Here is a 13783-nt window from a genome sequence, read left to right as displayed (position 1 = left end):
TCTCCTAACTTTTTTCAGAGTGGCCTCAGATTTGCTTTAAGGAGTTTGCTTAGCTGGTAATCCTGAAGGCATTTGGTGTATAGAAAGAATTATTTTATGGATCCTGGCATTGCAGATATTTCATGAACTAGCAGTACATAGGAATAAGTAGAATACAAACAGCCCCCATTCACATGAATGCTGTGCAGTAAGGCTGCTTTCACAGTTAGGGCTTGTTTCCACTGTTGCGACGCGATTTCGGCCGCATTCCGACGCTTGTAAAAACGCATGCGGATGTGTTTCCACATGCGTTTTTACCCGCGATTTCGCCTGCGATTTCGCATGGCAGGGTGCCATGCGAAATTAACCATGACACTGCCAGGGCTAAATAAAATTGAAAAAGGTGCGAAATCGCACGCGAAATCGCGGGTAAAAACGCATGTAACAAACGCATGCGTTTTTACTATTAAATACATTAGCGGCGATTCGCACGGATTCCCGACGCAGGCGAAATCGTTGGCTCTTTTGTGCGTTTTTTTCACGCTGAAAAAAACGCACCTCAACAACGCTACAGTGGAAACAGGCCCATCCACTTGTATTACATGTGCGGATCTGCATGCGTTGGACGCATGCAGATTCGCGATAGTGGAAACGAGCCCTAAGACGTTACAGGCGCACGTTAGTGCAGCCTGTAACGCAGCCCACCGCACAGCAATGAAAAATCAATGGGCTGTTCACAGTGCCCACGTTGCGTTACATTGTAACGCTTCACGTTATTTCAAAGTGCTGCATGCTGTGCGTTCTACGCGGCTAAGCCGCGTTAGACTGTTTGCACATGCTCAGTAGTATTAGAGGAGGAGGTCTCCCCCTCCTCGGCCAGGCACATGGCTAATTAATATTCACTGCACGGTGTGACGTGCAGTGTTTACTTCCTGGAGCGGCGCTCTGTGTGGCGATTGGCCGGCGGGACCACGTGATGCCGCATGCGTCCAAGAGTACGCATCACGGCATCACAGGACATATGAAGAGCCGCTTAACGTGGCTCGATCTGACGTCCAGCTTCTACCACACTATGCGTTGCGTTAGGTGCACGTTATGCGACCTTAACGTAGCATCTAACGCAACGTCTTAGTGTGAAAGTAGCCTAAAAGGATGAAAGAAGAAATGTTTGTTTATTGAGATGTGCTCCAATAATTTGAGTGGTTCCACAATGAGTAGTATACCAAAAGATTTAGCAACAAGTTGCTATACATGTGGCAACACAGTGCACTTATGGGGCATTAATGCTAGTTTGGAAGAACAATGTTGAGTGTTTAGGACCTTTTTTTTCCCCCTTTTATTTACCATCCTGATGAAGCCTTGAGACTCTACTGTCGTCTTAGTTTTCTGCTTTCCCCTATCTGGACTGAATTGTTTATATTACTTTTGGAATTGTTTAGAGAGCACATCAACAAACCTCTATGTTCTTGCTTGTGTTCCGCTTTGAGCTTACTCATAATCTGCTTTAAATTGAAACAGAGGGTTCAGAGGGATTTTGTAAAACATACTTATATTTTGTGAAGATGGACTTTAATGTTGATTAATAAATTAATTTTGTGTAAGCAAGAATATTTTCTTTTGCACCTAATCATCTCAGTCCATGTCCAGAACACCTATCGACCATTAATGCTTCATGTAGATATGAAATATGCATACCTTACAGATTCTACCATCTTATGCAGAGTCTTTTGAGGCTTAATGGATAAAGACCATTCTTGTTCCAAGATCAGTAAGTTGCAGAGTGGCTTTTCAAGCAGTTTATTGTCTAAAACAAATAGCTTTCCTGATCACTTTGGCTGTAATTTGCTGCTATAATGAAAATCACTCCATTTCTAATGGAAACAGGCTACTGGATATGAGCTTGGCCACATGGAAAGTGAAACTTTCTTACCACTTCCCTTCAGGCATACACTTTTAAGATGTGGTAAACAAGGAATAAATGATATAAATCATTTTCCACCTTGCCCTAATCGGCCTTGTTGCATTTGTCCACCACTGTGCTTCCAAAGTTTCTATCTAACAAAGAACTGTTTTTATCATGCATTATCAGACATTAATTGAGGGGACGATTAGTTGTTACACAATTGTATCATACAGTATGTGCCTACCTTAAGCAGATGGAAAATAACTGAGGGAGATATTTTCCCATCAAAAGTGATGCCTCAAATGTATTCCCTAAACCCATAAGAGAATCCAGTGGCTTTAGTTGAATTACCACTACTTTGGAAATAGATTTTCAGGCCTACCTCAACCACTTTTCTGAAATATAGTTTGTCATACAAAAAGATTACATTTATAGCTCCATAGTAGCCAAGGAAAGCTTGGTTTGCCCCTCTTCTACAGTACAGCTGATGTTTACATTTATACCACACTGCCTTCTGGATGTCTTGAAGGCAATGAACAATTGTCCTTCTGCTGGAACACTCTGTGGTGGGACAGGATTGGAAAAGTCTACCTCTTGTCATAGAAGATGTAATAGATGTTAGTTAATACTCTTCTTAATTATAGGATTTTTATTAGTGCTCTATTATGGGACACACACACAAATAAAAAACACTTTGACTATGTAAGGTTTGGTAAATGAGGTTAGAAATCACGCACTGAGGGGAACCTGTATGGAAGGGCCTGATAAATATTTTTGAGCTACCTTTCTCTAATAGGAGGAGGAGCATTCATTTGGTTGACCTCTCTTTCTTGGAGGAATCATGAAAATCCAAATACTGGTAAGTGTTATGAACTTTTGTAAGTAGAAAAACTGTGTAAATAGGAAAGGAGCTTGATTTTACAACATAAACTAGAAGCTGATTGGCTAGTTATTTTTAAGAAAGGATATGATTGACAGATAACCATTCAACAAGCAATTGGACCCTAGCTAATACTGCAATATTAAAATAAACACATCTGTAGTAGGTATACTCTGTAGTGCATAGCATAGCTTGGTTTATTTTTGTGGAAGGTAGGCTTACAGAAGATAGCAGTTATAGGAATTGGCAAGAACATGTTGAACCTGTTTTTATCCATTGATTATCAGCCAACCTCATGTCAAAGGAAGCTATCAGTGCTGCAACCAGGGTATTGTAGATCGTGTGTCATTGAAGATCAAAAATGTTATGTGTTGGGTGTCCCAAAGGGTTAATGATAAAGTTCTAATTAACAGTTGCAGGGCATGTCTGTTGGCTGCACACACAGTACTTGCACCTAGATTTTCTACTGAAAATTGTGATCACAAACGCACTGCAATGCAGTTACGATTTTCTTTTTATAACTTTTTTTTCCGTTTTTATGGTGAAACTGCATTTTTTGATGGTTTTGTAAAAAAAGGAAAACAAAAAACCCAAACTCAGGAAGAATGCAGCATGCATTGTGTTTGCAGTTATGGGGGAAAAAACCAATTTCATTAGCGTAAAAGAAGCACTTACTGTATGCTACCGCACAGGAAGAATGGGGTGAGAGGGGTAAAGAGAACAGTGCCTTTGTCCAACACTCAGATGAGCCGGCAGTCTGAGTCTCTCATTGACCATCGAGAAGGGCCACAGACCACCGTACATACTGTAGATTCTCAGCGCAGTACGCTCCTGATGATGTGGGCATTTTCCCATGCGCAGAAGATGCTGTCCCGTCAGGGGCTGGCAATGCTTCAGAGACTGCCAGGGGGATCTGAGAGAAGACCGGTGCTGCAGCGAGGGACACACGTGACCTCTAGGGGCTGGAAGAAGGTAGATTTTATTCATTGCCTCGGATATCCTTTAAGCCTGGTACACACCATGCAATTTCAAATCCGGGAATGGTATTTAGATCTGACATCGATTTATCATAGAAGAAAACAGGCGTAGAGATGTATGCAATATTTTGAAATTCCAATCAGATTTCTGGTTGGATATTGCTTGAAAATTGATCAAAAGGACATACACATGAAATGATAGTATTTTGGATTAATATTTTTCAGCATTTCTAATATGCTTGTGATCTGTCACTGGCAATCAGTGGGCTGTATGTATTATTATTATTATTATTTTTTTTTTTTTTATCAGATCTGGTCGTTTTTTTTCAATTAGAAGTGGGATCTTAAGTGAAGATAGCATTGTGTGTACCAGGCCTTTTAATGGTTTTAACCCTTCCCTGTATCTGAAATAAACCAAAACAATCTGGGCTTTGTTTCATTTTCTAATTTAGTGCTGAAAACTACACATCTGCAAATAGGTATGCTTTCAGAACAGGAGAAATGATGTAAATAATAATAGATGTTGGGTAACCCGACTCCTGTGTGTGCGCTGTAGTCCCCTCGCTGGTATGTGTGTATAATGCTGGTACACGCTACAGCCAGCACACTCTGCTGAGTGCTGACAGCTCCACGCTGCGCCTGCTCGCTGTCACTATGTGAGAAGCGGGGAGGAGGGAAGCTATGCGTCTGGACGTACGACGTGACGTGCGTGCTGCCCAGAGGAATAGTGACGCAAGACGTCGCTTGTGTGGCGTCACAAAGCGTGCGGCGGCGGATTTCCCGTCCTGCCTCGGGGCTCCCGGTCGCTCGGCTCCAGCTGGAGAGACGCGCCTGGGAGTCTCCGGTGTCGCCCGGGCCTGTGTGTGCCTCCCTACCCGGGAACATGCCGCGCCGCCCTCCGCAGTGATCCCTGGACAGAGGCAATGACAGCGGCTCCGGTATCCCCGCGGGAGATCAGGGAGAAGCTGGTGCAGGCCATCGATCCGCACAGCAATGTGAGTGCCAGGGCTGGGCTGAGGGTGCCGGGTGTGTGGCTGGGAAGGAAGGGAAGCTGGGCTGGCTGTGTGACCCGGTGTGGAGGCTCAGCACCCGGGGACAGGGCTGGCACTTGGGAGTTGGGGTAATGGTCTGCGGGTCAGCCGGTGTGCTGTGGAGACCGGCCACACGGCTGAATGACAGCAGCTCCTGCTTGCCTGCCTGATGGACACTTGTTGCGGGCACACTCTATGGAACATGGCCGGGAAGGGCGGCTCGGCAACAGGCCAGACCGAGTCCAAGCAGTATAGCTTCAGACTGCTGGGAGCCCGGCCGCATGGCGGAGTCATCAGTCGCCATGTCCGGGAAGCTTAGGCTGTACTTTTCAGGAAACACTGAGGCTCTGGCCTACTAGTAGCAAGTGATGGCTTCTTGTGGGAGCACCTGGCAGTGACAGGCGATGTGCCACCTCAATGGCTGTTCTACGTAGCCTAGACACCACAAATCCTAGCAGTACAGAGAAAATAGATCACTGAGACTGGCCAATAATGTGAATGGATACCCCAGATACATTGTTTTAATTTCAATATTGATCTTAGAAAGACTTTTCAACTTCCATTTGTGTGGCGAGCCCATTCATATCTACTATACCAGTTCAAAAGCTGAGATAGCACAGAATAAAAACATTTCTAAACTCCTTGCCTTTATGATTGTTCTACCCTCCTTCATACCAAAGTGACTTAAATCTGTTAGAGAAAATTACAATTCCACTTCTCCCAGCGCAGGATTTGGAAAGCGCTGGAAGGAGCCATTTTACATGATGTCATATCCAGTAAACGCGAAGCTTCATGGTAAGGAAACCATAGTATATTGCTGCTTACAATCTGCATAAGGACCACACAGAAATGCTTCCCCTCTGCTTTGCTCAGCCTTATCTTCTGTGTTTCATAAATTGGTGTATTCCCAAGCCTGTTCTCAAAGCCCACCAACAGACCATGTTGCAGGAAACTGCACACATTCACAGGTGGGGTAATTAGTGTCTTAGCAGAGCTGATTAACCAACTCTGGATTTCCACAAATCATGCACTGGTGGTGGTATTTGGGGGCAGGGTGGGGAAATACTTCCTTAAAGGGATACTTTAGGGGGTCGGGGGAAAATGAGCTGAACTTACCTGGGGCTTCTAATGGTCCCCCGCAGACATCCTGTGTTGGCGCAGCCACTCACCGATGCTCCGGCCCCGCCTCCAGTTCTGGAATTTGACTTTAAAGTCAGAAAACCACTGCGCCTGCACGCCCGTGTCCTCGCTTCCGCTAATGTCACCAGGAGTGTACTGCGCAGACACAGACCATACTGGGCCTGCGCTGTGCGCTCTTGATGTCATCAGCGGGATCGAGGACACGGCAACGCAGGCGCAGTGGTTTTCAGACTTTAAAGTCTGAAATTCCAGAAGTGAACCGGAGGCAGGGCCGGTGCATCGGTGAGTGGCTGCGCCAACACAGGATGACTGCGGGGGACCGTTAGAAGCCCCGGGTAAGTTCAACTCATTTTCCCCTGAACCCCCTACAGTATCCCTTTAAGTGTTTTTCAGACGTATGACCCTGTTCTGCCAAGGTGCTGGTTGAGACATCTCTGCCAATATTCTAGTGTGTGTGATAGGGCTGTGGAGTCGAGGAGTTGGAGTCGGGGCAATTTTTGGCACCCGGGGTCTGCGTCGGAGTCATGGTTTCAGAAACTGAGGAGTCAGAGTTGGAGTCGGAAGATTTTTGTACCCACTCCACAGCCCTGGTGTGTACAGGTGTCTGCTGATACTTCTAAATGATCTGACATGTGGAATCTTTAAGTTACAATTAGCTGATAAGTGTGTCGTTCCTATCCTTACTCTGCCTTCTGGAGCTGCTGTGTCGTTGTTGGTATTGCTGTTGTCCTCTCCTACTATAGATGGAGAAGTTGTTGCTTTGCTGTTGCCTAGTGACATGGCTGTACAGCTTTGGTGCACCTCAATGTCACCTGCAGGATCACGTTTGATCATGGCAGGCAACGCAAACCTGAGAAGATATTGTGTATGTTCCTTCATAATCAGTTTTTTAGTTGGTTAATTAGCAGCTTTCTGAATTAGTACCTGACCTGCTGCATGCCTGTTCAGGGGTTATGGCTAAAAGTATTAGACACACAGGGTCAGGAGGACTGCCAGGCAACTGGTATTGTTTAAAAGGAAATAAACATGGCAGCCTCCATATACTTCTCACCTCAGGTATGCTTTAAAGATATCTATACAGTAGAACACAATATTTCAGAGTATATAGTTTTGTCAGTAACTGTCCCTCTGAGGGTTAAGACTAACCAGCAAGCTCATGGTGACCCAGAACTCATTGGGGTGTGTAAGGGACTACAATGGTCCTAAAAGCCCCCTTACTAAGATGTTAAGAAAAACAAAAGTTTGCTTTCCTAAAACAGAATTTGCGATAATTCAGGTTGGAGTGAGCTCGAGATGTTTCCCAGGCACCACTGCTGAATATATGCAAATTAACCATTGTACCCTTAGAAGCTAAACACACCTCCAGAACCGCTGGAATGCAATGTGTCAGCTTGTTAATATGTACAGAGCCATAATAATCCAACATGCATACAGACTGTTTCGGATTGTTTGATCCTCATCAGTGCATGGCATGGATTAATTTGGCTCTATGGAGTAGGGCTTGTAAATCCGAGAGGCACAGACTAACCAGCAAGCTCATGGTGACCCAGAACTCATTGGGGTGTGTAAGGGACTACAATGGTCCTAAAAGCCCCCTTACCTTAACCCCTTAACATCTTAGTAAGGGGGCTTTTAGGACCATTGTAGTCCCTTACACACCCCAATGAGTTCTGGGTCACCATGAGCTTGCTGGTTAGTCTGTGCCTCTCGGATTTACAAGCCCTACTCCATAGAGCCAAATTAATCCATGCCATGCACTGATGAGGATCAAACAATCCGAAACAGTCTATATGCATGTTGGATTATTATGGCTCTGTACATATTAACAAGCTGACACATCATTGCATTCCAGCGGTTCTGGAGGTGTGTTTAGCTTCTAAGGGTACAATGGTTAATTTGCATATATTCAGCAGTGGTGCCTGGGAGACATCTCGAGCTCACTCCAACCTGAATTATCGCAAATTCTTTCTGTTTTAGGAAAGCAAACTTTTGTTTTTCTGAGGGTTAACAACCTAATCCCTACCACAGTCATATGTACATCTTTGACTAGGGCCAGTTTGAGTTTCTTAGGTAAATTGGTGATTGTTTTAAGCTATTTAAGGTCAAAACTAACCAGACTGGTTTATAAGGTCTAGCGGAAATAAAGTCAAATGTGAAAAGGTAAATGGGGAAACTGTTAAGAGTTTTTTTGGGTGGGTTGGCCAGTGGTATGTGGATATTTTGGTAATGCATCAAAGCGGCTGTACACAGGCTAGCTTCTCGGCCAAGATGGCTCCCCAACTGAGAACACCCTAGTATGTGTACTGGTGTTCATTTTTCCTGTTGAGTAACGTGACATTTGTGTGTTATGCTCAGTCGCTAGTCCTAATTCAGTGTAGGTGAAGTGTTTTCTCTCTTAATCTGTATAGGGCAAAGGTGCCCATTGTGTAGGTCGCAGAGGACTTCTGGGTGGATCCCACACCTCCCTGTCTGAGTCAGGGCTGTGGAGTCAGGACAAAAATCATCTGATTCCTCAGTTTATGAAACCTCCGACTCCAGGTACCCAAAATAGCTCTGACTCCTTGGTCTAATACTTACCAGGGCTATGGATTTGGTGCAAAAATCATCCGACTCCAGGTACCCAAAATTTCCCTGACTCCACTCCACAGCCCTGTTCTGAGTGATGTGCATCTGCTGAAGTTGTAACTGCATGTGTAGGTAGATTCTACCCGGTAGATCATTTTACATCTGTCATTTGTGAAGTTGCTCGCAAACTGATAATTTGTGCACCCCTGATATAGGGCAACATTTTTTCCCCATTATGTCTGAGACAGTCTCCAGTTTTTGAGAGTTTGAGTTTTGGAATAGAAGCCATAACTATGTTTGAGATTCACTGAGTGCTCCTTTCTGAACTTAGTATAAAGATGCATATGTGAAAGGTTTTTCTCTCTTGAGATTGTAGCGTAACCCCACATATGGCTATTGCATTCGCGGGAACCTGAAGGGAGTGTGATATGAGAACTGCAATATTGATGCATTTTAAAAATCTAATTTACCTGGTTGCTGTTCTGATCATTTGGCTTCATTGTCATGTTAGTCACACACCTCCAACATACATGCGGTTATGCCTCTTTCACACTAATCTGTTGTCTCCCAAGTGCCTTCTGGCAGTGGCTGCATTTGTAAGCGCAGGCATGTTTGTGCTTAACATGCGGTGTAGTTACCGAATAGTACAGCACTGCCTCCTGTCACATCTGAATGCGACTGCTTAGGTGTGCCACCATATGGCTAATTTCTCTCCACTGCCCTTGCAAGCACAAGGCTGATGCATGGCAATAGCTGCTTTTGTGAAGGATGCATAGCTTCATACACATTTTGTGAATTTTTTTTTTTTTTTTAATACATTGTAAAAATAAAACTGGTAACCAGGGATGTGGAGTCAAAGCAATTTTGGGTACCTGGAATCGGATGATTTTTGTACCAACTCCACGGCCTTGGTAAATATTAGATTAAGGAGTCTGAGTCGTGGAGTTTGATCAATTCCGGGTACCTGGAGGCGGAGTCTGTGGTTTCACAAGCTAAGGAGATGGAACCCTATTGCCCCAACTAGGGTTGCAATGGTATGAAATTCCATGGTATGATAACCGTCTAAAAAAAAAAAAACCATAGTATTATACAATTTGGACCCGGGGCCCACCCCTTACATTAAATAATATGCCCCTCCACCCTCCCCGTGTGGAATTCCTCACTCCCTTGGCATACATATGATTAAGCTGCCGGAAGATTTGGGGCACTGGGTAAAACTGTAAAAAGGCTCATCTTGCTGCTGCAAAAGTCCTGGTGGCGTTAGAGATAGGTGGCTGCAGCATAGGTAGCTAGCGATAGGTGTAGCCAGTAGTAGGTATACAGTACTGGAGGGGAAAAAAACACAGACAACGGGAGCCCAAGTAGTGCAGTATGTCTCAAATAGGTGTTCAAAAAAAAACTTCTGAAAAAGGGGTACTCACAAAGGTGGGTTGCAGATGGGACAACTGACCGATTCAAGCAAGTGGAGTGTTTAAACCTGGCTCCACTCAGGTATACCAGCAGTCCTGGGTCTGGTCGCTCTCTTAGCAAAAAGATCCTGCGTACCTTGATTACCACAGGTGGTGGGATCCCACCTTGGCTCAGGTGCGTAATGTTCCCCACCCAGGCAAGTGGGGGGGATATGGCACAGAAGTGGCAAAGAGGCGCCCAATTTCTATAAAATACTCTAAAATCAATAAAATAACAAAAATGAGGTGGCTTACCTCACAGATAACTCACTTTGATAAAGAAGTTTAATTGGGGAGATATAGCACAGGCCACACGTTTCGTGGGGCCATGCCCACTTCCTCAGGCCAAATAAAGTGCCGTTGTGGTCTAACAACCGCATTTGAGGCGCCCCAAATGCGGTTGTTAGACCACAACGGCACTTTGGCGCCTGAGGAAGTGGGCTTGGTCCCACGAAACTCGTTGCCTGTGCTATATCTCCAATTAAACTTCCTTATCAAAGTGAGTTGTCTGTGAGGTAAGCCACCTCATTTTTGTTATTTTATTGATTTTAGAGTATTTTATAGAAATTGGGCGCCTCTTTACCACTTCTGTGCCAGTAGTAGGTGGCCACAGCATGGGTAGCCAGGGATACGTGTAGCCAATAGTAGGTGGCCGCAGCATAGGTAGCCAGGGATAAGTGTTGCCAGTAATAGGTGGCCGCAGTATAGAGAGCCGAGGGGAGAGGCTGCGGCGGGGGGTACAAATACTCACTTGCTGGCTGGTCCTGCAGGGGGACCCAGTGGGCATTGTTTCAGGGAAATGGGACTCAAGAGCAGGAAGTAGAATGATGCCAGTACAGCGTACAGGACCCACCGGCAAGTGAGTATCCCCGCTATTCGTGTGCCTGCCGCTACGTCGCCCCGCCCACCGAAAACCGGTAAACCGTGATTGTACATGGTATGATTGCCATGCACAATCAAACCGTGGTATACTGTCATACCGGTATACCGTTGCAAACCTGGCCCCAACTGTCGCTTTGTACACATTTTGGTAAAATGTCACTCAGAACTGTTTCTGAGTTGCTTCACGTGTCAATGTATGCCCTTTGCCAAGCAGTGCATTTGTTGCATAGAGAGGGGGCGAGCAGAAGGGGATGTTCCACTATAGTTCACAGGGGAAGTGTTATTAAAGTGTACCAGAGACCTTGCTACCTTGCTACCTAAAGATTTGATACTTACCCGGGGCTTCCACCCCATTAACATGTGCGAGTCCTTCGCCAGCCTCCCATGGTCCGCGATCAGCCCGAATAATAGGCTTAGTCGGATCCAGTCTGGGTCTTCTGCACATGCACGGACCTCCTGCACATGTACAATAGACCCAGACTGACTGAGCCTATTACCGGGGCTGAACAGCAGACCACGGGAGGACAGAGAGGGAATCACGTGTTTATGGGGCAAGAGGAAGCCACGGGTAAGTATCAAATCTTTAGGTAGGAAGGTCTCTGGTTTACTTTAATGGTTGCATGACTGGGATCTTGCTCTGCTCATTCTTGGAAGGGAAATTGCCAATATTGGGGAACACTCCACTTGTGCTAGATTTTCACTTGAAATGATCAGGTGCATTTGTTATGGGCGAATACATGGCTCTATTATACCTCATCTGCAAACTCATGCTGGGTCAGTGGGTAAAAAGTATTGCAGCTGATAGACATGCACACAGGGCTGTGGAGTCTGAGTCGAGGAGTCGGGGCAATTTTGTGCACCTGGAGTCGGAGTTGTTGATTTCATAAACTGGGGAGTCGGAGTCGGATGATTTTTGTACAAAATCCACAGCCCTGTTAAGTATTAGACTAAGGAGTCAGAGTCTGGGAGTCTGAGCCATTTTGGGTACCCGGAGTTGGAGTTGGAGTCGTGGTTTCGTAGACTGAGGAGTCGGAAGATTTTTGTACCGACTCCACAGCCCTGCCTGCACAGCAGCCAGGCTAGTAGCATTTTATAAAGGCCACCAGCATTTGCAGCCCCTTATTCCTAACTTTAGTTTTACTTTGAAGCTTGAAGTAAAATACCGTATGGAGGTTGCTACAGTAATCCCCTTTGAAATATGTTAATCACCTACCTCTTGTGCAAATCCTTTGGTTTCAGTAGTTGGGGTACCTATTTGGAGCAAGCATGCAGATAGCGGAGTATGCCACATGATCTGCATATTTATTCTGAGAAATTGATTAAGGTGGGTTCAAACTAGGCACGTTGTGGTGCTTTATAACGCACATAACTGCACAGCAATGTGCTGCACTGTTCCCACAATGGGCACATTTGCATCATTGCATTGGCTCAGTTGTAATAATGCAAGCTGAGCTGCACACTACTGGACAACATGCATGTTATGCCTGCAGTATGGATGACTGGCGAAGATGTACCAAGCATTGTGACACGTTTTAACAGAAGACGCTTATATTGAAATGTGACACGTTCACACTGTAGGCAGTTTTGGTTTTTTTTCATGCTGGCGATTTTTGAAATTGCCCACCAAACGCTTTTGCAATGAATGTTTATGAGAAGGATCATATCAGCGCGGGTCGTGCGCTGTCCGGTTAGTAAGCGGTGCGTGGACCATTTTTGCGAGCACAGTAAATCCAATGCAGGAGACTTGGGCACACAGGGAGTAACTTCGGCACCATCAGACGGAGCTGAAGTTATTTTAAAACAATAATTCGGCTTCCAGCAATTGCTGCGAATTATTTCATTCCCCCACCATCCATGGCGGTCTGGAGGGGGAATAGTATTTAACACGGCTGGGAACTTGTGCAGCAGCAGGATCAGCCATATACAGGCTGTATCCTGCACCCAAGTCTCCCGCGCTGATTCCTCGTACACCATTTGTGAGGCGATTCCGCTTCAATGGAAAGTATACGAGAAACGCAAAACGCTCACAAAATCCCTTTTAGCGATTTGCGTTCAAATTTTTAAGAATAAATACATTACATTGTATTCTTTTTTTGGGTCAAAGTTCACTTCCTGACTTGCGTCAGGGAGTGAATTACAAAAACGCTTAGAAAAACGCTAAGCACAAATACGCATTGCCCACCCAAGCGCCGGAAACCGGAAAAAAAGACTGCTCAAAAACAGCCAAAGGCACATGGACATGCGAACGGAATGCAATGTGAACAAGGCCTCCAGGCCTGCTGACCAGGGCTGTGGAGCCGGTACTTAAATCATCCGACTCCTCATTTTATGAAACATCCGACTCCAGGTACCCAAAATTACTCTCAACTCCGACTCCTAATGCTGGGTACACACGTTGCGATTTCCCGCTCGAGCCGCGGGATCGTTTGGATCGATTCGATTATTTCCAACTTGTTCGATCGGGTTTCGATGGATACAGCCGTCGATTTTGCATATTAAATATGCAAAATCGACGGCTGTATCCATCGAAACCCGATCAAACATGTTGGCAATAAATCGATCCCGCGGATCGAGTGGGAAATTCGTAACGTGTCTACCCAGCATTAGTCTTAATTTTTACAAAGGCTATGGATTTGGTTTAAAAATCATCTGACTCCTCAGTTTACTGAAACTTCTGACTCCGACTCAAGTTACCCAAAATTGCTGTGACTCCACAGCCTTGATGCTGACAGCAACAGACAAGCATTGGACCAATGCAACAGATCTATGCATGCAAAAAGAACTGTTCACAAATGCTTGTTGAGTCTGAATGTGCTTCACTATAGCACAGCTAGCTTTTGCGAAAGGCATGCATTTGCTCCTGAGCTGCAACAGGGCAGTGTTCCTCTGTCATATACATACGCAGAATGCACGTGTGGCCAGGACATAAAGGCTGGTTCAAAAAATGTGAGCCAGGACTTTGACTGTACCTCTGATTG

General features: G+C 45.3%; 1 protein-coding gene across 1 annotated transcript in view; it reads left to right on the top strand.

The window, feature by feature from the left end:
- Window positions 1-4480: 4480 nt before the first annotated feature.
- The window catches only part of MED26 (mediator complex subunit 26), a 66722-nt gene continuing 57419 nt past the window's right edge, over window positions 4481-13783 (top strand). The window contains exon 1 of the mRNA XM_068234209.1: window positions 4481-4734. Within this exon, the coding sequence (XP_068090310.1) occupies window positions 4663-4734 (72 nt within the window). The 5' untranslated portion in view covers window positions 4481-4662. The remainder of the gene's footprint in view (window positions 4735-13783) is intronic.

This window comes from Hyperolius riggenbachi, chromosome 1, assembly GCF_040937935.1.
Source record: "Hyperolius riggenbachi isolate aHypRig1 chromosome 1, aHypRig1.pri, whole genome shotgun sequence".
Classification (NCBI taxonomy): Eukaryota; Metazoa; Chordata; class Amphibia; order Anura; family Hyperoliidae; genus Hyperolius; species Hyperolius riggenbachi.
The sequence above is the reverse complement of the archived record's forward strand: the minus strand, read 5'-3'. Positions and strand labels throughout refer to the sequence as shown.